The following is a 26255-nucleotide window of genomic DNA, read 5'->3' on the forward strand; positions in this document are numbered from 1 at the left end:
TCAGTCAGTCCAGTGGAAACAAAGAAATGCTAGGCACCAAAATACTCCTTTTATAGCATTAATTTTAAAAGACAGTGATGAAAAAAATTTGCTCCAGGCAATGTTTTCAAGCACAAAGAGACACTACTTTTTTTTTTTTTTTTTTGAGATGGAGTCTGGCTCTGTTGCCCAGGCTGGAGTGCAATGGCGCAATCTCAGCTCACTGCAACCTCTGCCTCCCAGGTTCAAATGATTCTCCTCCTCAGCCTCCCAAGTAGCCGGGACTATAGGCACGCGCCACTGCCAGCTATTTTTGTATTTTTAATAAAGACGGGGATTCACAATTTTGGCCAGGATGGTTTCAATCTCTTGCCCTTGTGATCTGCCCACCTCGGCCTCCCAAAGTGCTGGGATTACAGGCATGAGAAGAGACAGTACTATTAAGCAATGCTTGCTAAAAGTGCATCCTTTAAGGTGGCTGTTAAGTAGTATCTTGGCTTTGTTTGTAACAAAGGAAAACCAAACTTTATTCACCAAAATGCCTGTTTAAGTTATCCTAACAGAAACTTTGCAAAGACCCATTCTTGCATCGAACATCACCTACTTGTTCCAACCCACTAAATACCATACAGTTAAGTATCAAAATGCATATCACTATTACTTGAATGATTGGTGTCTAATTTCATTCTTACTTTGTTCTTATGTCTGTTCCATCTGATCCCTGCCTTCCCTTGTCACATTGTTTTCCCTGAGTCACACTGATACCTACCCAACTCCTAACTCACAGTTTATTTTACTGTATAATCACCCTAATCCAATCTATAGGTCCTGATTTATTAGTTTTTGCATACATGCCAGTAGGTAAATTTCTCAGAATCAGGTGAGAGGTAACTTATTCTCAGTCATTAATTATAATGCTTATAGTTGCTTACTTGTTGTTGAATTTTATATCATATTATTTTTGCATATATATTTATACATTTAGTGTATATATATATATTTAGCATAGTTGCATTAATTATAATGCTTATAATTACTTCCTCTGTCAACTAAGAACATCTGTTTTCTTCTAACAGCCGCTTCCCAGTTGTTAAAGCCAATATCACCCATTAGGAAAGATGACACATTGCATTTTGAAGCCCCTGTGAATGTCACAGGTATATAGTTTTCAAAATGCAGCCTAGGTTCATCCTTAAGAGATCTAGTTCATACAGGTTATATGCTGCTGAAGGTAATAAATGCTTACCTTTTCAACAGATTTTTTTAAAGCAGTATACTTATGAATTTTATAATAGCTATTTTGTTTATCTAGATATAACCCAAATTGTGTTTTAGCCATAAAAACCATTCATAAAATACTGGATGGGTTCCCATGAAGCAATGTATGAAGTTCCATGAGTTTAAGATAGTGTTATTGTACTTTTGAGATTAATAACAACACAGAAGAAAACACAGGGGAAATACTTCAGGACATTGGTCTAAGCAAAGATTTTTGGGTAAGACCTCAAAAGCAAAGCAACAAAAGCAAAAGTAGACAAATGGGATTAGATCAAATTGAAAAGCTTCTGCACAGCAAAGTAAACAATCAAGGGAGTGAAGAGATGACCTACAGAACGGAAGAAAAATTTTGCAAACTATTTATCCAACAAGGAGTTAATATGCAGAATATACAAAAAAAAAAAAAAAAAAAAAACCAACCAAACAAACAAACAAAAAAACCTCAAACAACTCAACAGAAAAAAACCCAAATACTCCAATAAAAATAAAGGACAAAGTATCTGGATTGACATTTCTCAAAAGAGGACACGCAAATGGCCAACAAATACGTGAAGAAATGTTTAACATCAATAATCATCAGGGAAATGCAAACCAAAACCATGAGAAGATATCATCTCACCACAGTTAGAATGGCTATGATCAAAAAGAGAAAAAATAACAAATGCTGGCAAAGATGTGGACAAAAAGGAACTCTTATACACTGCTGTTGGGAATGTAAATTAGTACAGCCATTATGAAGAACATTATGCAAGTTCCTCAAAGAACTAAAAATAGAATTACCATATGATCCAACAATCCCACGAATGGGTGTTTATCTGAAGGAAAGGAAATCAGAATATTGAAGAGACATCTGCACCCCCATGTTTATTGCAGCACTATTCACAATAGCCAAGATATAGAATCAACCTAGGTGCCCAATAACAGATGAACAGATGAAGAAAATGTGGTATATATACAAGATGGAATACTATTCAGCCATAAAAAGGAAGAAACTGTGTCACTTGCAGCAACATGGATGATCCTGGAGAACATTATAGTAAGTGAAATAAGCCAGGTGCACAAAGACAAATACCATTTGCTGTCACCCATACATGGAACCTAAAAAAGTTTGTTTCACAGAAGTAGAGAGTAGAACAGTGGTTACTAGAAGATAGAAAGGAGCAGGGATAGAAAGAGGTTGTTTAAAGGATACAAAATTACAGCTAGATAGGAGGAATAAGTTCTAGCTTTTTATAGCATTGTAGAGTGATTATAACTAATAATAATTTACTGTATATTTTCAAATAGCTAGAAGAAAGAATTTTGAATGTTCCCAACACAAAGAAATGACAACTGTTTGAGGTGATGGATATGCTAATTATCTGATATCATCATTAAACATTGTATCCATGTATCGAAATATGACTGTATTCATAAATAGGTACTACTATTGTCACTTAAAATTTAAAAAATTAAAGATTAATAACAATACAAGGTAGTTTGAAGAAAGAGGATAAAATTGATACAAACATGGGAGTTGAGAGCAAGGCAAGGATACTTCTTGTTAGACAAACCAAGGAGAGTTTTTCAGAAGAGTAGTATCTGGATGGCAATATGGGGAAGGGGTAAAAGCACACGTCTGAGGCTAGGTTTAACTATTCAAATCAAAAGTCTACCAAATGCTTGCTGTGTGACCTTGGATACATGATTTAACTTCACTAAGCATTGGTTTTAAAATGATTATAAAAAATTATACTCACAAAGTTGCTGTTATGATTTAAACGATTTAATAAATGTAAAGCAATTAGCACAATGTTTGGCATATGGAAAGTTTTCAGTAATGACTAGCTGATGTCTCAGGAAATTTAGAAAGGCAGTTCAAAATAATAAAAAGATAAATAGGACAGTGGCATATGTCATAATAAAGGAAAAGGTCTTGATTTAGGAAAATATCTTGATTACTTCTTTGGGTAGAGAAGGTGATGCTTTGTTTCCCTCTTCCCAGAGCATGGTGGAGAGGAAAAAGATTAGGCAGTTAGGTAGACTGACAGATACAGAAAAAGAGAGATAGAGAGAGAGAGAGGAAATGTAAAGATGTGAAATTGAGAGCCACAAGAGAGGATAAAAAGAAAAACAATCAGGGAAAATGGAGGGCTGTAAGGTGAGAAATATCCACCTGGTAAGAAATAACTTTGTGCACGGGTCAGTCTCTGGGGACAGAAGCCTATTCATTTTGAGGGCCCCTGAGGAAAAAAAAAATTACCAAGATATGTTGCAATTGCAGATTTTTTGTTTGTTTGTTTGGTTTTTTGTTTGTTTGTTTGTTTTTGAGACTGACTCTCCCTCTGTCACCCAGGCTGGAGTGCAGTGGCCGGATCTCAGCTCACTGCAAGCTCCGCCTCTGGGGTTTACGCCATTCTCCTGCCTCAGCCTCCCAAGTAGCTGGGACTACAGGCGCCCGCCACCTCGCCCGGCTAGTTTTTTGTATTTTTTAGTTTCACCGTGTTAGCCAGGATGGTCTCGATCTCCTGACCTCTTGATCCGCCTGTCTCGGCCTCCCAAAGTGCTGGGATTACAGGCTTGAGCCACCGCGCCCGACCGCAATTGCAGATTTTACAAAAATATATGGCCAAGTGAGCACATTGCTAGGGCTCTTTCCAAGGGCTGGAAAGAAGCCTGGTTGCATTAAGAGCAGAAACTTAAACTTCATTAGCTTAATGGAAAATCTGCCTCTGATTCTGTGGGAAGAAATAGCCAAAGCATTTTTAGAAAAATGGGACCTCTATTTCTTTTTGGCTTTTTGACATTTTTTTTGTTCCCCTTTGATCCTCTTCCATTTGCCTCAACATTTTGAATAATACTCCACTACAAACTGTTTGTATGGGTGTTGCTTTGACGGGAATGAAGGAAATGAAGGGAGATGAGTGGTCTGTCAGGCATAGGTGATTCCACTATAAAAAAGAAAAGCATTTATGATCCACATAACCCAAGGACAGCAAGCCACTGCAGACTGCTAAATGTCCAAGTGAGAACACAATGTAGCCCCTTGGGAGTGGGAGTTAAGCTTAGGAGAGGTGTCAGGATAAAATAACCCCTTTTGAAGAATTGAAAGTGACTGAGATCCAGAAAGGAGATGGTAATAAGAAAGAAAAGAGATGATTATGTGTATAACCTTGTAAAACTTCCACATTTAGGAGATGAGCAGCAGCAGAAGAAAAAAATGCACATACACACACAAAAAGCAGTCAGGCAGGTGGGAAAGGAATAACAGTAAAAGCTCATGGGTGTGGGAACTGCCATTCTGGAGCTATACTGCAGTGTTTTATTAGGGGTTTTACATTTACATGGTCCCGTATGTAACTTCAGGCTTGTCAATTTAATAGCTGTTACCTTGGGCAATTTCCTTACTCTATCTTTTCTTTTAAAAAAGTGGGTGAAATAAACATATGTGTGCATGTGTCTTTATAGCAGCATGATTTATAATCCTTTGGGTATATACCCAGTAATGGGATTGCTGGGTCAAATGGTATCTCTGGTTCTAGATCCTTGAGGAATGGCCACACTGTCTTCTGCAATGGCTGAACTAATTTACACTTCCACCAACAGTGTAAAAGCATTCCTACTTCTCCACGCACTCTCCAGCATCTGTTGTTTCCTGTAGCCTCGTAGTAGAGTTTGAAGTCAGGTAGCATGGTGTCTCCAGCTTTGTTCTTTTTTCTTAGGATTGTCTTGACTATACAGGCTCAATAGCAAAGTCTTGGAACCAACCCAAATGCCCATCAATGATAGAGTGGATAAAGAAAATGTGGCACATATACACCATGGAATACTGTGCAGTCATAAAAAAGGATGAGTTCATGTCCTTTGCAGGGACATGGATGAAGCTGGAAACCATCATTCTCAGCAAACTAACACAGGAACGGAAAACCAAATACTGCATGTTCTCACTCATAAGTGGGAGCTGAACAATGAGAAAGGATGGACACAGGGAAGGGAACATCACACACCAGGGCCTGTTGGGGGTGGCGGGATAGGGGAGGGATAGCATTAGGAGAAATATCTAATGTAGATGACAGGTTGATGGGTGCAGCAAACCACCATGGCACATGTATACCTATGTAGCAAACCTGCACCTTCTGTACATGTACCCCAGAACTTAGAGTATAATTTAAAATATATATATATAAGACATATATATATGTACATAAGAAATACTGATTACAAATGTAGAATAAAAAAGTCAGTGAAAACACCTATGTGAGCAAAATACCTACCACATAAAATTGTTGCAGTACTATAGTCTAGAGAAAATATCACGTCAAGGAAACCAAAGAAAAAGGGGGTTGCCATAGCACTGTTGATTCTTAATATCAAATGCTGCCAAAAGGTCAAGAAATGTGAACATTTTGGAGATTGTGATTAAGAAGTTATACTTGATTTCTAAGACAGTCATTCCAGTGGAAGAGTGAAGTCTAAAGTAAATGACTATAACAAGTATAGAATACTGCTTATAGACAAATTTCTCCCTCCTATTTGCCTGTCAAGAATATAAAGTCCTTGAAGATAAAGATCTGGTCCCAGAAAATATAGTGTAAATATTTATTAATCAATCTAACAAATCTCCCCATTCTGATTCTACATTATCTAAAATTAGTTTATTTATTCTAATCTAATTTATTTTAGACACTTACTAAATATTGTACTTACACTTATATACCTTACAGTTAGTGTAAGGTACAAAGTTACCAGTGTAAAAGAGATTCAGTACCTTCTGGTTTGTAATTAAGTTTTATGATTTACACACAGAGTCGCCTTCCCATCATTCACTGAGTAAAAGTTTTGGCATCCTGTAATGTGTAACTAACTCTTGATTCTTGCCCACTCGGTAGTGTTTATAGGTATCTGTGTTTTAATCAATTTATTTTTGTTGTAAATGGCCGAAACCAAAAGATCATAATGAATAATAAATTGTCGTGCTTACACAATCCATTACTGACGGATTTTTAAGCAAAAAGAAACACAAGCAACTGTAGTCAACTAATTTTCTTTTCCTTGAATTAAACATTTTTAAAGAAAATCATAACAAATAGTAAATATACTTGGCTTTATATTAAAAGGACAAAGTCAAGGTTAACTTTAAGGCTGGAGCTGTCCCTTTTAAAATGTGAAGAAAAAACATCCATGAGTGAAAGAGTAATTTATATTTTAAAACCTGCTAAGGCAAATGAAAACCCACATCATTTAAGAAGGCAAAGAAGGAGTTATGTATCTTAAAAAGCTAAGAATATCAGAGAGTTCCTTTAACTTGTTTTTTAAGGCTTCTGATTAAACTAAAGGTTCAAGTTCACTCTTATTGAGCCTTATAATTATCTTAAGACATGAATATTGAGAAAATTGGCAATGGAAACTATGTCTAACACTTGAAAGTATACTTTTCACACATTTAATCAGCTGTTTGCCTCCTAGGTTCCCAACAGTAGAAGTTTATCATAAAGCCTTCCCCTCTAAATTACAACCATTGGGATTATAGCGCCAGAATTAATTCTTCTTAAGAGCAATTTCTTCTGGGGTTACCACACCAGACAAGACTTGTAGTTAGCAGTCATTTAAAAGGTATTAGTATTATTTTTGTACCCATCTGTTTCTCTGTCAATGAGATAAAATGCTCCTTGTGCATTTGACAGGCAGAGGTATAAAGCCCCAAGAGAAAAGAACTGCATTTTACTTTCTACATCTTCATACACATCCTGTTGTGCTGTTCGCGCACAGGAGCTTAAGAAATCTTTAATATGGATAATTTGGCACCCATATTCCACAAAGTTTACAGCTATTTCAAAGTCATTTTAGCATCCTATGGTGCAGTGGGAGGCCAAATATCGAAACAGAAAAAGCGTAGAAAATTTTAATATAAAAGTCCTAGAAATAATTCTTTTCTATTCCATTTTACTGGCTGTACAGACCAGAGCAAATTACTTAATCTTTTTCAACCTCATTTTCCTCATCTAGTAATAATAACCACTTTAAAGGGTTATTGTAGGGATTAGGGTAAGGTCATGATAATAGCTAACATTTACTGAGCCACTGCTTGGTTTCCTGTATTAACTAATATAATGCTCTCAACAATGTCATGAAATAGGTTTTTTTTTCTTCTTTAGACTACTATTATTTTTTGGAGAAAGGGACTTGCTATGTTGCCGAAGCTGTTCTTGAACTCTTGGCCTCAAGTGATCCTCCCACTATCTGCCTCAAAGTGCTGGGATTACGGGCATAAACCACACCACACCCTGCCTAAAATAGTATTATTATTATCACTCCATTTTAAAACAAGGAAATGGAGGCACATACATATTAAGTAATTTGCCCTATTCCACATACAGAAGTCATTTGCAGAGCCTAGATTTATAGCTAGAGAGCCATCCTCCAAGCCTACTTGTAACTCTTAACCATCATGCGACACTGCTTGTTAATTATTATACTAAATGCCCTTAGACATGCAGTTTGAAGCAGCTACTGTTATGAACAACTATAGCAAGAAGAATTTTAGATAATCCCAATAAGCCAAAGCCATCTTGTACCAGAGTGTGGAAATCTTAAGTGTCCTTAGCATTTCGTTCTCTAGACTCTGATTGAACATGCAGGGTGACCTATCCCTTTTTCCTACGGTTCTTGTCATTAATAAATTTCTTATTTGGAGTCTAAACCTGCCTCCTGGTAAAATTACTAGTTTTGCTCTCTGGAGCAACAAAGAAAAATCTAATCCCAAATCCACACACTAGTTTAGCTCTTCATGTATTTAAGGATAGCTTTTATAGCACCTTTCATTTTTCTTATTTTTTAAAAAAAATTCCTGATGAAGATTTATTCAACTACCCTCTTATATCTGCCAGGACTTTCATCTCCTGGAAAACTTTTCCTCAATCACACTCCCATTTGCTGATAGCCTCTTAAAACTATTGGCCCAAAGTAAATACAATACGCCATTATAAAGTAAGTAATGCAGAATTTAAGGAGAGTTTTGTTTTATAGACCCTGTTTCTTTTAATTATAGCTTAAGTTTGCATTTTCTTCTAAAGCTAGCACACGATACTTTTGGTTCATACTTAACTTGGAATCAGTAGCCAACTAAAGCATAAAAACTGTTAAAGTTAGTTCCCTCTATGTTGCACAATTGGTTTTTCTAACCTAAATGCAAGAGATTATTTATATTTTATTAATATTTATGGACTGCCTACTATATGCAAAGCATGATGCCAAGCCCTATGAAAAACACAAAATCATAGGCTCCATCTCTACTTTCCATGGTCCAGTGGGAGGGAATGAGGAAAAGGGTAAGGGAGGAAAGATAGACACCTAAAGAAAAGGCAACTAAAGGAAAGGGGCAGAGAACACAATGAGTGTGGGCCAAAGATGGAAGAGATCAGAATTAAAGATCTAGAAATGTTGAGGGCTGAAAGCAGGACAAATGCAGGAGGTGCTTTTAACTGTTTGTCAAGTGTCATAATGTTATTGGATCCCATTGTTGCTACAATTTGAATACCTCTGAATCTTGATCCTGTCTTTTGTCATATAAGCTACTCTCTCAAAACTATGTCATTCACAAATTTGATTGTTCTTCTTTAACTTGGACCCAAACCCATTATTTGCTATTTAACTTGATCCTTGTGCACCACATTTTACTGTAAGCCTAAAAAAATTAACCTGGAATATAATTTATTCTCAAAAAAACAAAAAACAAAAAACAGTGAGTTTTTAAGGGAGAGTTATCCATTAGATGGATAGGGCTGACTGCTATAAGTTTTTTTTTTGTACCTAAGTCCTAGTGGCTTCTTTCAGAAAGTTTCCATGACAGAAAGAAACAGAAACTAATCACAGATGAGAACCCTTTGGGAAGAAGTACAGACTCTGTTTGAGAGCATTAGAAATTTAGTAAAGAGAAAAAAACAGCTACATCCCCCAGCTCCATTCCTAGCAAACCTCATAAACTTCGTATCATTATTGTTTTTTCCTATGTCCCTCCTCATTTACATTCTCTCATCATAAATTTCACCTCACAGTCTACAGATTTGTGAAAGGTCAAAGTTCATCACTCTCAGGAGTCATTCACTGAGCATCAATGAAATCATACTTATGCTTAAAACAGGTGATTTTCTTTCTTATTCCAGCAATACTGAGACCCACATATAACCTGAAAATCTTTCTACATACACATGGCTTAAAAATATAATATTAAATTCATAACTGATCTCATTGAAAAAATGAAAATTCCTATGTGGCATAAGAAGAAGCCAATTTTGAAGTTAAAAATTTATATAATCTGTGTGGCATACCACTTGGCAAAAACTTTAATGCAAATGATGCATTGCAATACCCCTGGTACACCTGCAGAAAGAAATGCAAGTTTTCCCTGTAGGGAAAAGACCTTAGACTTCACAGGTAAAGCTTCAGTGAAGATAATAAGGTCAGACACCGAAAGTCCAAAACACATGAGGAAACAATCATGGGGCAAAAGTCAGCAAACACAATAAAAGCTAGATTTAGATCCCCTCGAACTTCAGGCAATAGAGCAATGCCATAAATTTTATAATATAAGTAGGTTTAAAATTGTTAAAAACATAAAAGAAGTAATCAAAACCACAAGACAAAAATAAGAACTAAGGAAAAAGAACCAAAATATACGAAAAAGAGAACTCCCAGAAATTAAAAAGTTATTAAAATTTAAAACTTCAACAAATAAACTAAATAATGGATTAGACAAAGCTGATAAATTCATCTGTACACTGGTGGATAGGTTTGAAAAAATTATCAAAGGCACAATACTGAGAGATAAAGAGATGAAAAGTATAAAAGAAAGTGAGGAATTATAGAAAAGACAAGGGCCAACAAATATCCAGTAGGAAGTCCAGAAGGAGAGAATAAAGAGAACTGGAAATAAGCAGTATTCAAAGGGATAAAGACTGAGTGGATTCCAAAACTGATGAAAGAGGTAACTCTTCAGATTCATTCTTCTAAAGGAGTCCCTAGCAAGATAAATAAAAATATTAATAAATTCATACCCAGGCACAATGCTTTGAAACCACATACTCCAAAGAAAAGGGAACCTTAAAAGCAATTAGAGAGAAAGAGACTTTTAAAATGAATTACAATTGAATTGAAAGCAGACTTCTGAACAGAAACCTCAGAGGCCCCCCCAAAACAATGGAATACTGCCTTCATAGTGCTTAGGGAAAACCTAGAATTCTATACCCAAGAGTCGGCCACTAATAGAACCACTCTAAGAGAGTACTAAAATATGTCCTTCAAGAAGAAAGAAATGAAACAAACCGGGGAGGAATAGAATGCAAAAAACAAAAACAATTTGGGTATAAATAAAATGTTGCATACAACAACAATGTTTCTCCAGCATATTAAGTTTATGCCTCCCCCGATTATACTTCTGATCAACAGAAGTTCGTCAGCTTATCTATATGAAAAAATCAGAATTTATGAACGAGAAAATTGCAGAACATTCTCAGCCAACATATGGGGGTACCCCCCAAAAAGAGAAAGATCTTGGCCCTAAGACATGTATTCCTATTGACACCCAGAATTTTACAAATTAAAAGTCTACTATTTGAATGGCAGAAAGCCTCAGCCTTCCTATTTGAACTACTCTGTCTAACAAGGACTTATCTGTGGTATGATTTCCAGGATTTATTGTTAAGGGAAAAAACAGTAGTTGGGGAATTGCTATAAAGGAAAATTTACTTTTCATTATATGCTCTTTGTACTTTTAAATTTTATACAATGTGTATATAATATTTATTCAAAATATTAATTAAGTATTCAATTAATTAATTTTAAAACAAAGTTAAGCAACTATCTTAAAAGTGATTCCATTTGGCTAGCTTCAAATAAAAAAATAAGAGGCAACAGGGATCCTGGGAATTCAAAGGCACAATACAAGTTAATATACAAAAGTGATCTATTGAAAAAAATAATATTTTAAAAATAAAACTGAAGATCTTTTCCAAATTCCCAACTAATTCCACTTGGCTTTTTTCTTTTTCTTGGAGACCTGCTCTCCAACAGCTTGAAAGCTATTTTTTTCCTCTTACATTTTCTCCATGATGTGTCCTCATTTCCAGTGTTAATTAGGTAGGCCTTACAACAAAGGAGTCTGAAAAATTTCCCCATCATAGTTGTTATCTATTATACATGACTGATATATAGAGTGAGTTTGATTTTTTCCAATTAACCTGAAGGACTTGGAAGAATGACTTTGAGATCTAACACTAAGAACTTTTGACTACTTTTTGAATAATACAAAGATTTATATTTTCATAAAATATTAACTTTTAACGTTTGCATTAGGACAAAAATAAAGCAATTTTAAGCAAATGTACAGAATGCAAATCACTAAATTAAACATTTTAAACCACTAAAGTACAGTAAAATTATACTTAAAACTGGTTTATGAATGAATCAAGAAAACTAGAATCCTTTATTGTTCTTAACCTTTCTCTTATAACATCTCAGGGCATCTCCAGCTAACTCAAGGATGTCAAAGAGTCTCAAACAGTCCTGTCTATGAAAGTTTATTTACAAATCAACTTAAAATTTACAAAATCATCATATCAGGTGGTAAGCACTCAATAAATGACCTCAACATGGTGCTATGTGCCTTACTTCATTTAATCTCCAGAACAAACCCATGAGATAGATATTACTATCATCTTTATTTTCTACATGCATAAATCAAGGCATAGACAAAAATGAAATAACATGAAAAGGGTCACATAGCTGGTTGGTAATAGAACTAGTTCTCAGGCCAATGTTTCTCTGACTTCAATTTTTGTGTTCTTGACCACTATGTTAAATTCTTCAAGGAGAACGGGGTTTGGCATAACATTAAGCAATTAAAATCTTATTTAAAACAGATTAAGGATCGCCAACATAAAGAGAAGTTACGTCTTAAGTATCTAAGCCAACTCAAGCAGGGTACGGTCAAAAAGCCTTTGGTGAGAGTGCTTTTTGTTTGTTGTTTTATTTGTTCATTTTATAACAGAAAAAGAATCATTGGTATCTACACTCCTAATTCATACAAAGTTCATTAAAACACATTCATTTATCAAATGTAATTGAATCGCTTTTATCACTGGAGACAGTTTCAAGATAAGATGTGTCTAGTGAGCATGAGTGCAGATCCCTTAGGTAGATCAACAGAACCCTCCATGAGTATGTGCCCACTTTGCAAAAGCTACCCAATGAGCTACTTTGCAGATCTTCCCTTGAAAAATTAAGATTCAGAAAACTGAATTTAATAAGACAGTACAGAACTAGAAGCAAAGCTTCCTTTATTCCAAATTGTTTTTATTACAATAAAGCATATTTAATGATTTGTGTACATGAAATTTGCATTTGTTCAGATAGAACAGAATAAATTCAAAATAAAACTAAAAATTCTTATTGGTAAAGCAGATGTATCTACAGTTTTTCTTTCTTTTTACATTATTTTTTATCAGATTGTCTCAGATTTTCTTCTCAATTTCTCCTCTTTTCTCACATAAAGATATATATTTTGGTAATGTCTTTCCACTGTGAGTCATGTTGGTGAGAAAAAGTATGCCATGTCTGTACTGTTTTGAGAATTTTCTCTTGCTTCTGAATTTTTTCTAGTCTTCCTATGTAAAAATGATATAAATTTATACAAATTTCTGGAAAAATATGCCTTAAAAAACCAAACACTAATGAAATCAGCAGATACATTTTATGATGAAAAATGTGTAATTCAGCCATACCAGGAAATGTAATAGTTTGACTTTAATAATAAATGCTAACTTTGGATAAAACTAGCAAGATAACTTTTTTTCTAACAAAAATAATTTCTATTATCTATATTATAACAGTAATAAAATAAACTTAAAAAAAATCAGCCAACCTCAATCCACTTGAAGTTACTTTTGAAGTAAAGCAACACTCATGTAGGCCTCATGCTTCATTTTTGTCATTTTAAAACAACACATATTAAAAAGCTACAAAAACACTTAGGGATGCAACTTAAATTTATATTCATTTAACAACTCACTAAAATAATTAAAATCTCATCTCATGTTTGATATGTGGATAACAAATCCATTATTTTGTACACAGAAAAAAAAAGCATTTATCGTCAAAATGTTAGATCTCTTCTTTGATACTATAGCAATTTTTTTTTCAACTTTGCCATTTGTTAACAGCTTTTTCCCAGTTATAAATATTTTAATTTGATTTAAGTCAGCAATTGGTTGTAGGGGACTGTCAAATCTTTTAGAGTTATGCTTTAAATCATTACTGAAAAATTTGCTTTTAGTATAATAAGACAGCTTTGCATATTAATTAGATCATCAGACTCATGTTTGCTGAGGTTTAGCAATCGTGTAATAAATACAATATGGCAGTGATAAAGCTGTAAACCTTGGCACATAGCTTTAGCTTTCTAATACACTTTACTGAGTTACCCAAGAAATAATCACCCTGCTAAATCCAAGTTAAACACCTGATGGAATATTAGGATATTTAATTAAAAATGAAGTTATGCTGTACATGTGAGTGATTTTATACAGTGGCTAAAAAAGAAGTCCATGAAAAATTAATTTTGCTCAGTAAAAATCATACACATTGCTCTTTTGTGAAGTTGGTAAATGAATGCAACCACTCCTACTAAGATACACATGATGCAGAAACAGAAATGAGGGGAGGGTGTTTCAGAAGAGACTTCAACTAAAGGAACAAGGGGTGGTAAGTACAAGACACATTCAGATTGTCTTTCAAAAAGCAAGTAAATCCTATTATTTCATCCTCAGCGATTCCACTGTGATGGCTCAACAGATGGCCACTGGGGCTGCACAACAATTTCCTTTTTAAGCTATCAGGCCGCATCCAACTCCAGCAGGCCAAATTTAGGCCATTCCTATACTTGGAAATCTTGTCACTCTGGAAGCATCCTTTAACTTTGGAGAGAAAAATTGCCACCGTCTTCGCTATTAAAGACAACAGGGTTATTTGGCAGTCGAAGGTGGCATAACAAAAGACACAGACCTGATGAAGGATGAAGGTATGACGAATTCCTGGGACAAAGCATGGCATAAGAAAAAAGGAAAGCAGGAAGAAAGGAAGAAAGAGAAGGAGGGAAGAAGGCAGGGCAGGAAAGAGAGAGAGAGGAAGACAGGAAGGGAAGCAAGGAAAGAGGAAGGAGTGAGAGAAGGGGGAAGGAAGGAACAGAGAAACACTGGGCTAGAAATCAGAAGATCCACATTCTAGAATGCAGATATGGATCAACAGTGAAACACCTATATAAGCTACTTCACTTCTCTGTGCCTTAATTACCATATCTGCCATATGATAGTACATAACTAGATAACTCTGAAGGCTTCAACTAACATTCAAAAAAGTCCAGCAAATATGGAAACAGCCACACCATCTTTTTCCTCATCATTTAATTGATCACTCATGTGTGCATTTATTTATTCACCAAATATTTATGGAACAACTACTAAGGTACTGTTTCGTGATGATACAAAAGCAAATAAGATACACCCTGTGCCCTCATGAGATTCACTGTCTGGGGGTGGGAATGAAGTGAGCTGGCAGAAGGACAAGAGGGTAAAGCTAGGTGGACATGCAGGGCCAAGTCCTAAAGGGCCTTATTTATTATGTTAAAAATGTGGCCTTTATCCTGAGGGCAATGGGGAACATGAAAGGTTTTCTTCAGTCTGGAGTGATATGATCAGATTTGTGCTCTGTTATTCTGTGGATACTGGACTAGCCAGAGACAACCTGAACGTCCCCAACAACTGCAGCTCTGACCAGAATAGAAAGAAATGGACCCTGGTAAAGACATGGACTCAAAACGATTTGAATGGATGTGAAAGAGGGTGAAAGGGAAATTGCTCCCTGATGACTGGCTTAGAAGACCTGGTGGATAAGGCGGCTATTCGCTGAAATAAACTAGTAAGGAAAGAAGAAATGAAGATTCAGGTTTTGGTGGAGGATGGTAAGTGGGGAGACATGAATCATGGATGAGATAATGAGTTCAGATTGGGGTCTTTGGATTTAAAGTCCCCAAAGAAATATACTGGGATGCACTGGATAAAAGCCCGGATTTGGGAGCAGAATGACCTTTGTATCAGCTTTGAACTCTGATGCTAGGGGAAAAAAATTAAACACCCTGAACCCAGTATTTCTGCATGCAAATACAGATAATAACTGCCTTAGAAGAGAATGGTGAAGAGTAAAGTGATGCATAAAGGGTACAACACACAGGGAAGTTAGGTAACTTGCCTAAGGCAACATAACATATAAATAGTACAACTAAACTTTGAGTCCACATCTGTTCTCAAAGTCCTTGGCTGCTACAGACAGCTATTTAGAATCAGTCTGGGATTGTCTTCTTACAGACTGAAGGTTCAAGGATAATGAAATAGAGATAGCTACATGTTCTCTTGGGTTATTTTTAACTCCAGTCTTAAATATTACATTGCCAATATTAATTTTATGCCATTCTAGATTTCTACAATCTTGTGAAATTTTTTCTTAGTGGAAGAATGCTGTGCAGGATTGTGCATGGCCACTATTCATCCCAGATTTTCTGGGACAGCTTTTATTTCAAAATTCCACACCATTATCCTCACACCTTTGAAATGTCCTGAAAAAGGAAGTATTTCTGTATCCAGCCTCTGTACCAGAAGCAGCACAAAAATATTGTATTCAGGAAGCCTTGTCACCAGAGGTGTTGATGTGCAGGAGGTCCACAGTGCACCTTGATGTATAGGGGCAAACTGGTGGAGAGCATGTCATAGAAATACGAGAAAACTATTGCAGTAGAGGTGCCTGATTTGATTTAGTATATCATAAGGTAGCTACTAAAAACCTGTATTTCTAACAAGTTATCAATCTCTATAGGTGACTCTCATGCACAATAAATTTAGGGAGCTTCTGATTTGGGAAAGGATCCTCTTAAGAAAGAGTCCTACATATCAAAGATAGTCACTATACATTGTCCGTCACAGACTTTTGAAATCAATTAGTCACTGAAATTTGAAAAACAAGACTTAGCAGTACTTGTAGAAAGAGATGATCTAGTGATGCAAACCCTTTTGTGAACATCCTTCTGTGCACAGTAGCAGTTTCTATTCAGTAAAATGTTCACTTCCCAAATGGAGCAGAACATTTTCTGTCTCACATTCTGGTAAGTCAGTGTTTTCATTAAACCAGATGACTCTGCAAGTGGAATAGAGGCAGAGCATGTACTGTATCTATTGCATTGAGATTTATGAAAAGCAATATGAGATGACAACTGTCAATTGCCAGTGGCAGAAGCTTTCTTTTAGGAAGAATAACCTGATTCTCTGAGGTCATCGCTATTGGACCCCACTGAACCCAAAGCAACCAAAACCACTACGAGTATGATTTTAATTAGGACTTAATACTCAAAACATTATTTTAAATTCCCAAGGTGTGTTTTTCATTGGACAAAGTATTTTACTTTAGGGTTATAAGTTATATGTAGACTATATATTGTTTTTAAAATAATTTTTAAAGTTTTTAATATTCATATCCATCAGAAAGAATAAGTTCAGAATGGATCTGGATGAGAAATAATTGAGAAGTAGAAAACTTTAATTATTTTCCAGATAAATAATTGCTTATGAATAATTAAGGGACCAGATAAAAATTTATTTAAAATTCCTAACTGTGGATGCAGGTGATAGTGTGTCCTAGGCACTGAGTTGGCCATAAGCTTGAAATCTAGGCTTTAATACAGTCATATAGATTCCAGTAAAAATGGATTCCAAATGAGTAAAATGAATTATGAAGTCATAAAATCCTGGGTAATTCCACACATGTTTCTGAAAAGTTCAATATGCATCTAGTTATAATAGCTGCAAAACCTTTTTAGAGTGACTTTGGGGAATCGCCCAGCAAAATGCATCACTGAAACTTCCCACCTCCTCCTTCCTATCACTTCCTTATTAATAGCTCCACGCTTTGAGAGCCCACTTGAAACTTGAAACATTATTTTCCTCATGGATTACTTTATGCATTAGCATAAAAATTCATTTTCTAGAAGATGAAATTATATTCTTACCCGTTTCACAGCTGGGTCCAGTGAAGCCTTGTGGGCAGGCACACACATTAGCGGCAATACAGGCTCCTCCATTCCTACAGCCATCTTTGCAAAACGCTAAAATAATTCAGATACATGATTTTAGCATTTTAGAAGTAAGTAGTTTAATAAACTCCAAACCTAGCTTTTCATTATCCCCTTAGAGATATGAACATCAAATTATAAAAGCTATTTTAATTTTGTTTTCATGTAATATTTCCCATACATGTAAGAAACTTCAACACAACTTGTAAAACAGTACTCTTTCCAATGTTAGAGGAGTATTTCACCCTTAAAACAAAATATTCAAATTTATTTAAACAACAAACAGCAAATTTGCACAATAGGAAGTACATTAAAATTCAGAATTTCTTCTCATTATAACAATCCACCTTGAAAATAAACCTGAAAATAGCAGCTATCCTAGATGGAGCAAACCACCATCTAAAGAACGAGACCACGAAACAGGAAATGGTTGAATCCCATGGGGCTCTGACCATTTTACACACTAGCCGAAGTGCCAACATAGTAGGAAATGCTCCATCCTTCAAAAATTCGTAAGCAGGTCCTGGTAATGAATTAACCAATAGTAAGAAAAATTCATTAGAGTGGTCTTCAGGGAGACTCTTAAATTCCTCTGCTAAGGATAGGTCAGAATCAGGATCCAGGGCAAAGACACTGTATAACCTGTTTCATTAGAGTGGTTTTGGGAATGAGGAAAGTTGTTCTGTGAGTAGGAAGCCGAACCATTGCACGGGAGCCAGGGTCTGTACCATTGCAAGGGTGATCTCTTGAAACGTGCTGTCTTCGAAGAAGTGCAGAAAAGAAGGAGAAGAGCAGCAAGACAAGTGAGCACAAGAGAAGAGAAAAACAAGATGGTTGGGACTGAGCCCCCTATAGAAGCTTTTATTTCCACTTTGGCTTATTCTTTGGCTCTGTAAGGCTCAGCAGCTGCTTCCTCAGCCTGACAAAGTCTGTAATGAGTGAATTAGACCAGCTGTTCCAGGCATTAAGGCAAAAGTTTTTTCTACAGTTTTCTGGCATGTGCTTCTTCTAGTTAGGTAGAATATACTTTCTCAGAGTAATAAAATGTAGAAATCTGAAATTCTAGTGATGAGTTAAAGAAATGGACCCAAAGAGTCCATTTGGTTTCTTTGGTTTAAACCTCATAAATGATAAAGAATGTGTCTGCCAGACCACGTTCATATGTTCATCAGAGTAATTTGCAAGGTTGCAGCATGTTGATACCGCACAGAACTCATGTTGATCAACTACATGTTGATAGCGCACAGAACTCAATGATTCAGCTCCTACATTTAAACTACTTATCTCTCAGATTTTTCTCATTCCCAACATGGGAATTCCCAACAATTGGGAATTCCCAACATTCCCAAAGATATATACAGGAATCGAATAGTCTTTATTCGGGCAACCTGTAGTCCTAACTTCCAGAAGGAATTTATAGATCCTTGAAAGTTCTCCTTCTTTCAAATACAAGAATTGTCTGTCTGCATCTGTTCATAACTTTCAGAGTTCTTTATTCTATGAACTTTATTCTTCATACTAAATAGGAATTGGAATCAAGCAGAAATAAGAGAAAAGCTTTAGGGCTCCTAGATTAAACCTTAAGCCTAAGCAAACTCTCAGAACATTCAGGTGATTTGGAGAAAGTCCTAAGGACTTAGTTATATTGTATCCACTCATGCATTGAAAATACATTTCAAGATCCACAGTGGATCCCTGAAACCTCAGACAACACAGAAATCTATTTTTAGATTATATGTGTATATGTATACATCTACATATAATCTAAATACATATACAACATATACATATGTATATATACACACTTTGTATATATATGTGTATATATGTATATACAAAGTGTGTATATATGTGTGTGTATATACACATATATGTATATACACACACATATATACACATATGTGTATATATGTATATACATATATATATAATGTAGTTTTCCTATACAGATATACTATGATAAAGTTTAAAGTATAAGTTATGCATAGTAAGAGATTAACAACAGTAATTTATAATGAAATAGGTCAATTATAACAATATGCCAACATCACTACTGTTGCACTTTGGGGCCATTAACAGTAAAATAAAAATTACTTGTTTTTGTTTTACCCATTTTGAGTTAGTTTTTGTACATGGTGTTTGTTTTTTGTTTTGTTTTGTTTTTGTTTGTTTTTTGGTGGAGATGTTGCCCAAGCTGGTCTCAAACTCTAGACTCAAGCAATCCACCTGCCTTGGCCCCCCAAAGTGCTGGGGTTACAGGTATGAGCCACCAAGCCCAGCGAAAATAAGGTTTATGTGAATACAAGCATTGTGATACGTCAGCAGTGTATTTGATAATCGGAAAGGCTACTAAGTGATTAATGGTGGCTAGTTGTAGACAGTATGGACACACTGGACAAAGGGATGATTCACATCCCAGGCGGGATGAGGCTGGACAGTGAGAGATCTCATGTTACTCAGAATGGTGCACAATTTTAACTTAAGAATTGTTTATTTCTAGAATTTTTGATTTAACATTTTCAGACTGCAGTTGACCATGGGTAACTAAAACCATCAAAAGCAAAACTGTGGATAAGAAGGAACTACTGTACTATACATTCTAAAAGTCTAGCTTTTCTCAGAACTTGTTTAGTCTTTCCAAGCAAATTTTTGTGGGATTTGGACCCCCAAATAAGTAGGCCTTCTTCAAAACGACCTACACTAATGATTTCCATGGAGTTTTGAAAATCAGGGTAACCCTCTGGCCCACCCATCTCTGGGTACAGTGTATTTTTGTTGACCAGGCCTTAAGACCCTTCCTCATAAGACACTGCATTAACTACTATTCCTTATTCTTTCCTACCTCACACAGACACGGTACCATAGCAAACTGATTTTAGTGAACTCTGAGATGAAGGACACAGTATATTTGAGAAATCAGCAGTTTTGAAGCTTAAAATGCCTAAATTGGATAAATCATATGACATTATAAGGGATGTAAACGTTATACTATGGGACTTTATAGAGTTTCCAAAAAGGTCTTCTATTTCCCTTAGGAGGTAGGAGGGAAAGAGGACAGTGGGAGAAAAGGTGAGTTAAGGATTGTGGTGAACTACAGTTGATTGTCCACTGATGGAAACAGAAATCTGATTTCAACGGGACATTTCAAAGAATGATCAATCGGCATTAACAAACAAGCTAAAATAGGAAACTATAACATGTAGAGAATCAATATTCATGGTTAATTAATCTTCCACAGTAGTGTCTGACAGCTCACAAGAAAGGGGAAAAAAAAAAAAAAAGCTGTCCTACTGACTCAAAATGGAGGTGATTCACATGGTAGCATAACAAATAGGTTGACAACGCTGTCAGAAAAATAGCTATGATGATATATGCATGTTTCGTCTCAAAAAGAAACATCTGAAGCTGGGAGAGTGCTAAACTGAATGAAAAGGAAGGTTCAATGAAATTAAAGATCAAAAGGTGTAGAAAGAACAGACTGAGCAAACTGGAAGAAGAGGGATTAGACAATAGAATGTTGAAATTTAAGATTTCCAAGATGGAGCAGTTCTCCACAAAAACGCCCAGGATGAAAACCACTGTGGCTAAGGTCAAGGAACATTAGGTCAAAGGAGCTGAATGGTTTGGTCACTTAAACACTGAAGTAACCCAGGAGGATGTCAAGACCTGAGGGAAAGACTATGAGCCACACACCAAAGCTTTTGATGTCTCTAGGAAGTACCTGGAATGTACATAACAGTAATGATAACGTGTAGAGGAAGGTAGAGATGGATTGCATTGCACATAATGGAAGAGGCATTGGCATTTAAACCTTTTACCTTTGCATGTTGTTCCATTCCCTGTATAGCCTGGCTTGCAAACACAGTTGTGTCCTCCAACAGTGTTGAAGCATAAAGCATTTTCATCACAGTTGTGCTGATTTGTGATACACTCATCATGTTCTGAAATGAGGAATACAATTTTGTTACTCATAGTTATATTTCCAAAGACAGTATATTTTAAACTACACCTTCAATTTTGGTTATTGCATGGTAAATTCTTTCAACCACAGACATAACAAATTATAAATTACAGAAGAGCTCAGATTTTGAAGTATTATATACTCTGCTTGATGTACATATAAGTTCACACATTTACAAACATTGAATGCAAAATAATTTGGACAAAAGGCCTGCCAACGATTGCAAGAAATAGAGAGGGGAGGCAAAGATGAGGATTATTTCTAGAAGTAGACTCCAAAGTCAGCTGTATACAGTTAATATTTGGGGAGTTACTCTCATGAAATAAATCTGTCACCTAACTCATCCCTGTAGCATGTGAACGATGACAGGGAGGATGTGAAATTGTATTGCTTTGTGAGTCATGACCTGTAGGATAATAAAACTGAAGTTCTAGGAGTTAGGTGCCTGCCATTAACACCTGCAGCCACATTTCCAAGCCTAAAGATACTTATGCAAACTGTCTGGGGAATCTTTGGTTTCTTTAGTAAGTTCCCTCACTCTGCAAAGAAAGCATCACAAATCTATTAAAAGACAAACTTGCTTTTGTAATATGTGCAAATACAAACTTTAGAATATGTAATCAATATAGTATCTGCTCTAACATTCTAGCTCAGCATTCAGCAAAGATATAAATGTAAGGAATAAATACAGTGAACATGAGAAAGCAAACAAATCTAACATCAAAATAAAGATGAGGAGGAAATGAAATATGTAAGAAAATGCACACAAATTAGTTCAACCACCTAAAATCCCTACAGTGGCACTACTTAGTACTCAGTCTTTCACATGAATATTATTTAGGCCTAAAACAAAATACATATTTTAATAAATTACATTGATTGAGCCATTAATTTCACATGATATAAATCATGAAAACAATGAAAGATTTGATTTTACTTTAGAACTCTGTATTCCAGACATTATAATGGTAACATATCTGTAACTTGTCTTTGGCATAATAGATCTGTAACTTGTAATACATCTGTAAATTGTCTTTGGCATATACAGTTAAGATCAGACCAAAATCACTTACTTCAACTACTAAAATAAAATGCCCTTTGTTTTGTTTTCTAAAAATAAAAATTAACATTTTGCTATGGCATTTTGTCTCATTCTACATAAGCACAAAGTTATGATAGCTTTAATTATAACCCTGTAATTACATTCATAGAGATTATTCCCAATAATCCTTTAGAGGAAAAAGAGATTTTAATCACCAAGGTTCCAGAACTGCACAAATGGATATATTATTTTCCAAATTCCTGACTGAATAACCAAAAATTTTACAAAATTCCACCCTTATTGTCTAGTATCACAGAACATTTCATAATTTTTATAAATTCATGCTTACTACTGGTAGCTTAGAAAAGAGCTGGATTACACATAGGTCTCCTAATTGAGGCTACCCTTGGACCATCATAAAATTTCAGAAGGGCTAGAATGGGCAGCCTACCTACCTTTGGGTTCTGCTGCCTGAAGCAAAACAAATCTACACTTTGAATGAAGTTTGCACCTGCTGCCAATTTTCTTCCCAGTGCAATTCAAAGTGCCACAGTTAATCTATAAATCTCTATATGGACAGCCGTAGGCCCTTAAAAGACAGCTGCTGATTGATTTGATGCTGTTTTAATCCCTGCCTTGGTTGTCTTTTTAATTAGACTATACTCACTAGTTAGAGAAAGGACCTAACAAGATTCAGTTTAGCACCTAGCATGATAATGTTCAATAAACACTAAATAATTACACAATCTGGAACCTGGTTTCCTCTGTTGTCATTTACTCTCATGGGTACTGAAATGAGAAAGTGGGCTCCTAGGCAATTCAAAGGCAAATACAGTTCTGAAGTCTTTAAATGCCTCCATGCCTTTATATATACGTATATTGTTCCCTGTGACTGAAGTGTCCTTCCCCACAGATTCTCCTGGAAGACACTTACCATTTTTAAACATTACAATAAAATGTCACATGCTGTTCGAAGACACCTTAGTCTCCCCCTCCTACAGAGTTAGGGGCTGCTATCTATTTTCCCTAACACAATATACAAGGTTCTGTTATCCTCTTTTATTGGAATTTTATGTCAATTTCTCTTTAGTTCTTCATTCTTAAGTTCCACTCTGGGACTGTGAATTTTTAGACCAGAATTTTGTATTTTTCTTTGTATCTCATTTAAACATTCAAAGAATGTTTCTTAAATAAATGATTCAAAGAATAGATGGGGCGAGATAGGAACTACTACTTCCTTTGCCATAATTCAAGACAATCCCAGTTTGTTCAATTGTGGACTACATGCCAAACACAGAGCTCTTAAAAATCCGAGCTGTTTTTTTCACATCAATTTTACTACGGTGCAGTTTTATTTGATTTTGGATATTTCAAATATTAGTTAAGATATTAGAACATCTTTTGAAAACAGAAAATATTAATTCCTTTACACTATCACTTTAAATCTTTTCACACTACTTAAAATAAAGTTGGTTATAGCTACAATATATGAACTAATGTAAACTGTGAGCTTAGGAAAACTCTTTTAAATGACTGTAGTCTCAAAGAAGATTTGATAATCCTTCACAAAAACAGAATATAAATGAAGCAACAAGCAAATATTCTGTAAAGTCATCTCAATAGATAGTTAATTATTGGTGCTCCATTTCCAGTTTTGGTCAAATGTCAATTTCTCATCCTTTCTCTGACTCACACTTCCCTGAGGACTCCACCATCAAATCACTAGTTCACCTCTCCATTTCTAATACTTCCTCCAACACTTCCAATATATAGTAAGTAAAATTCAACAGAATAAGGAGGGAAATTCTAAGGTAAATTTTAAATCAGTATTATGTTCCAGTGTTTAAGAAGAGCATGTCAGGATGTAATCATGAATAAATTTCAAGGTTTATGTCCCATATATTGAAAGGCAGACATTCAGATCTGATGTTTGGAATATCCATCCAATCTATAAGACTCAATGCCATCTTCATATCCTCAGTAAAAATTTCATCGTTTACATGATACGATAATCCAACTAACAGCTGGAAGTGAAATCAAATGTATCGCTTTCTAGCTCCTCTTCATCAAAAATATCAGCATATGGTTATTTTAATCAGAATTTAATTATTCGTTGTGTCTATGAATTTGAAATTTAAATGAAATGAAAAAAGAAAAGTATATCTAAGGAAAACACCATCACTCAACAATACTAAAAGGAAGTAATTTGGTTGTCAATCACTATGAAACATTATATATAGAATTTATAATTGTATAGTGATAGTTAGAAAAGATTTTTTCCTGTGTATCATAATTTGTTTGTTCTGCCTCTCTACACACAATGTAAACCTGATTTCATACTAGTGATGAGGCACAATATAGTAAAGTTCTTCCATGGGAAAAAAAAGTAATAATATACGCACTTGGATGCATCTAAATGCAGATGTTATGTATAACAATAATACTTGGCTTTCACTAACCCCTAAGTCAACCTGGGTATGCTAATGTATCTAAAATAATTTTAAGATTCCTATCCAACAGTGTCATCAGTCATAATAACATGAACTTAAGATGAGGTTTAAATTTGGTATTCATATTGAGCTGTTTGCAGTATGAATGTGCTACCTAGAAACAAACCAGTTGCTCTAAAATTCACAGCTTTCCTCACTGTGATTTCAAAATAGATGTACAATAGAATACAATCCATGTTCTATTCAAAAATTTCAGTATAATATAAAATGCAAATACTGCAGAAAATAAGAGTGAAAAGTCATCTTTTACATGTATCTATATTTAAATTAAATTTAGTACATTTTTCTTCAATATCTATTTAGTATTGGAATATTTGGGGGTTAAAAATGATTATAAAGTTAACAGCCTTCAAAAAGCTTACAGTTTAGTTGAAGATATAAGAAAAAGACACAAAGCTTTAGTAAATGGTTTCATTATGAGAAGCTGCTAAAGTAGAGAAGTAAACACTGCTTACAGAGGGTTGCAAGAGATCCAGGGAGGATCTGGTTGGGTCAGGCAGGAATCCAAAAATGACTTCTTGGAGAACGAAGAATTTGACACGGATTTATTTTTTTTACATGTGTTAGTGAGGGCAGATGCAGATTCCCAATTAAAAACACCACGCATATACTTTGTCTCTTTTGTTTTTGGAATCTCGAGGCCCTTATAAATTTGAATCACACCGAATAATTTATAATAATCATAGCTACAATTCACGGCTTACTACACACCACATACTTTGTTACATATACTATCTCATTTAATCCTTATTTAATCATTTATGACCAAAAACATCAGTACAGAAAATTAAAACTTGACTTGGAAAAGCTAAACGGCTTGCCCAAGAACACACAGCTAGTAAGTAGCAGAGTTGTGAATTACATCTGACTCCAAAATTCAGGCTATTGATTGCTATGTAATTGATTGGCCAAGGTATTTAATACTTGTGTTTTTCCGAATCTATTCCTTTTTCATTCTAGTGTTCTTCTTTATAATTATCCAGAAGTTTTTAATGTTTACACAGTTTAATGTCTTTTTGTTGTATGTGAAGTCTTCCGCTGCTTTACAATTAGGACGGTATCATCTCTTTACTATATTTTATACTTCTTTAAAAAAACCGTCGAAAAGGAATCTTAGAATTATAGCACTTCTTAAGACAAAGGACAGCCTTCACTTTCTGTTCATACTAAAACCCACGTTTTCACAAGGTAGAAAGAAATTTTTAAAAGAAAAGGATAACAACATGTTCAAGTTCAAATCCCCGCCAAACAAAGTAACCAGCTAACAGAACTTAGACTCTAGCACCAATTGTCTGCACTTAAAAATCTCTTGAAGCTTAACATTAAATTAGTTTGGTA

General features: G+C 35.1%; 1 protein-coding gene across 4 annotated transcripts in view; it reads right to left on the reverse strand.

Moving 5' to 3' along the window:
• NELL2 (neural EGFL like 2) overlaps positions 1 to 26255 on the reverse strand; it is a 415912-nt gene that overhangs the window by 83802 nt on the left and 305855 nt on the right. For all 4 annotated transcript variants that reach the window (XM_045365097.3, XM_005570625.5, XM_065524062.2 and 1 more), the window contains exons 15-16: positions 21223 to 21345; positions 17342 to 17437 (exon numbers count right to left, since the gene is read on the reverse strand). In XM_045365097.3, the coding sequence (XP_045221032.1) occupies positions 17342 to 17437; positions 21223 to 21345 (219 nt within the window). The remainder of the gene's footprint in view (positions 1 to 17341; positions 17438 to 21222; positions 21346 to 26255) is intronic.

This window comes from Macaca fascicularis, chromosome 11 (genome assembly GCF_037993035.2).
Source record: "Macaca fascicularis isolate 582-1 chromosome 11, T2T-MFA8v1.1".
Classification (NCBI taxonomy): Eukaryota; Metazoa; Chordata; class Mammalia; order Primates; family Cercopithecidae; genus Macaca; species Macaca fascicularis.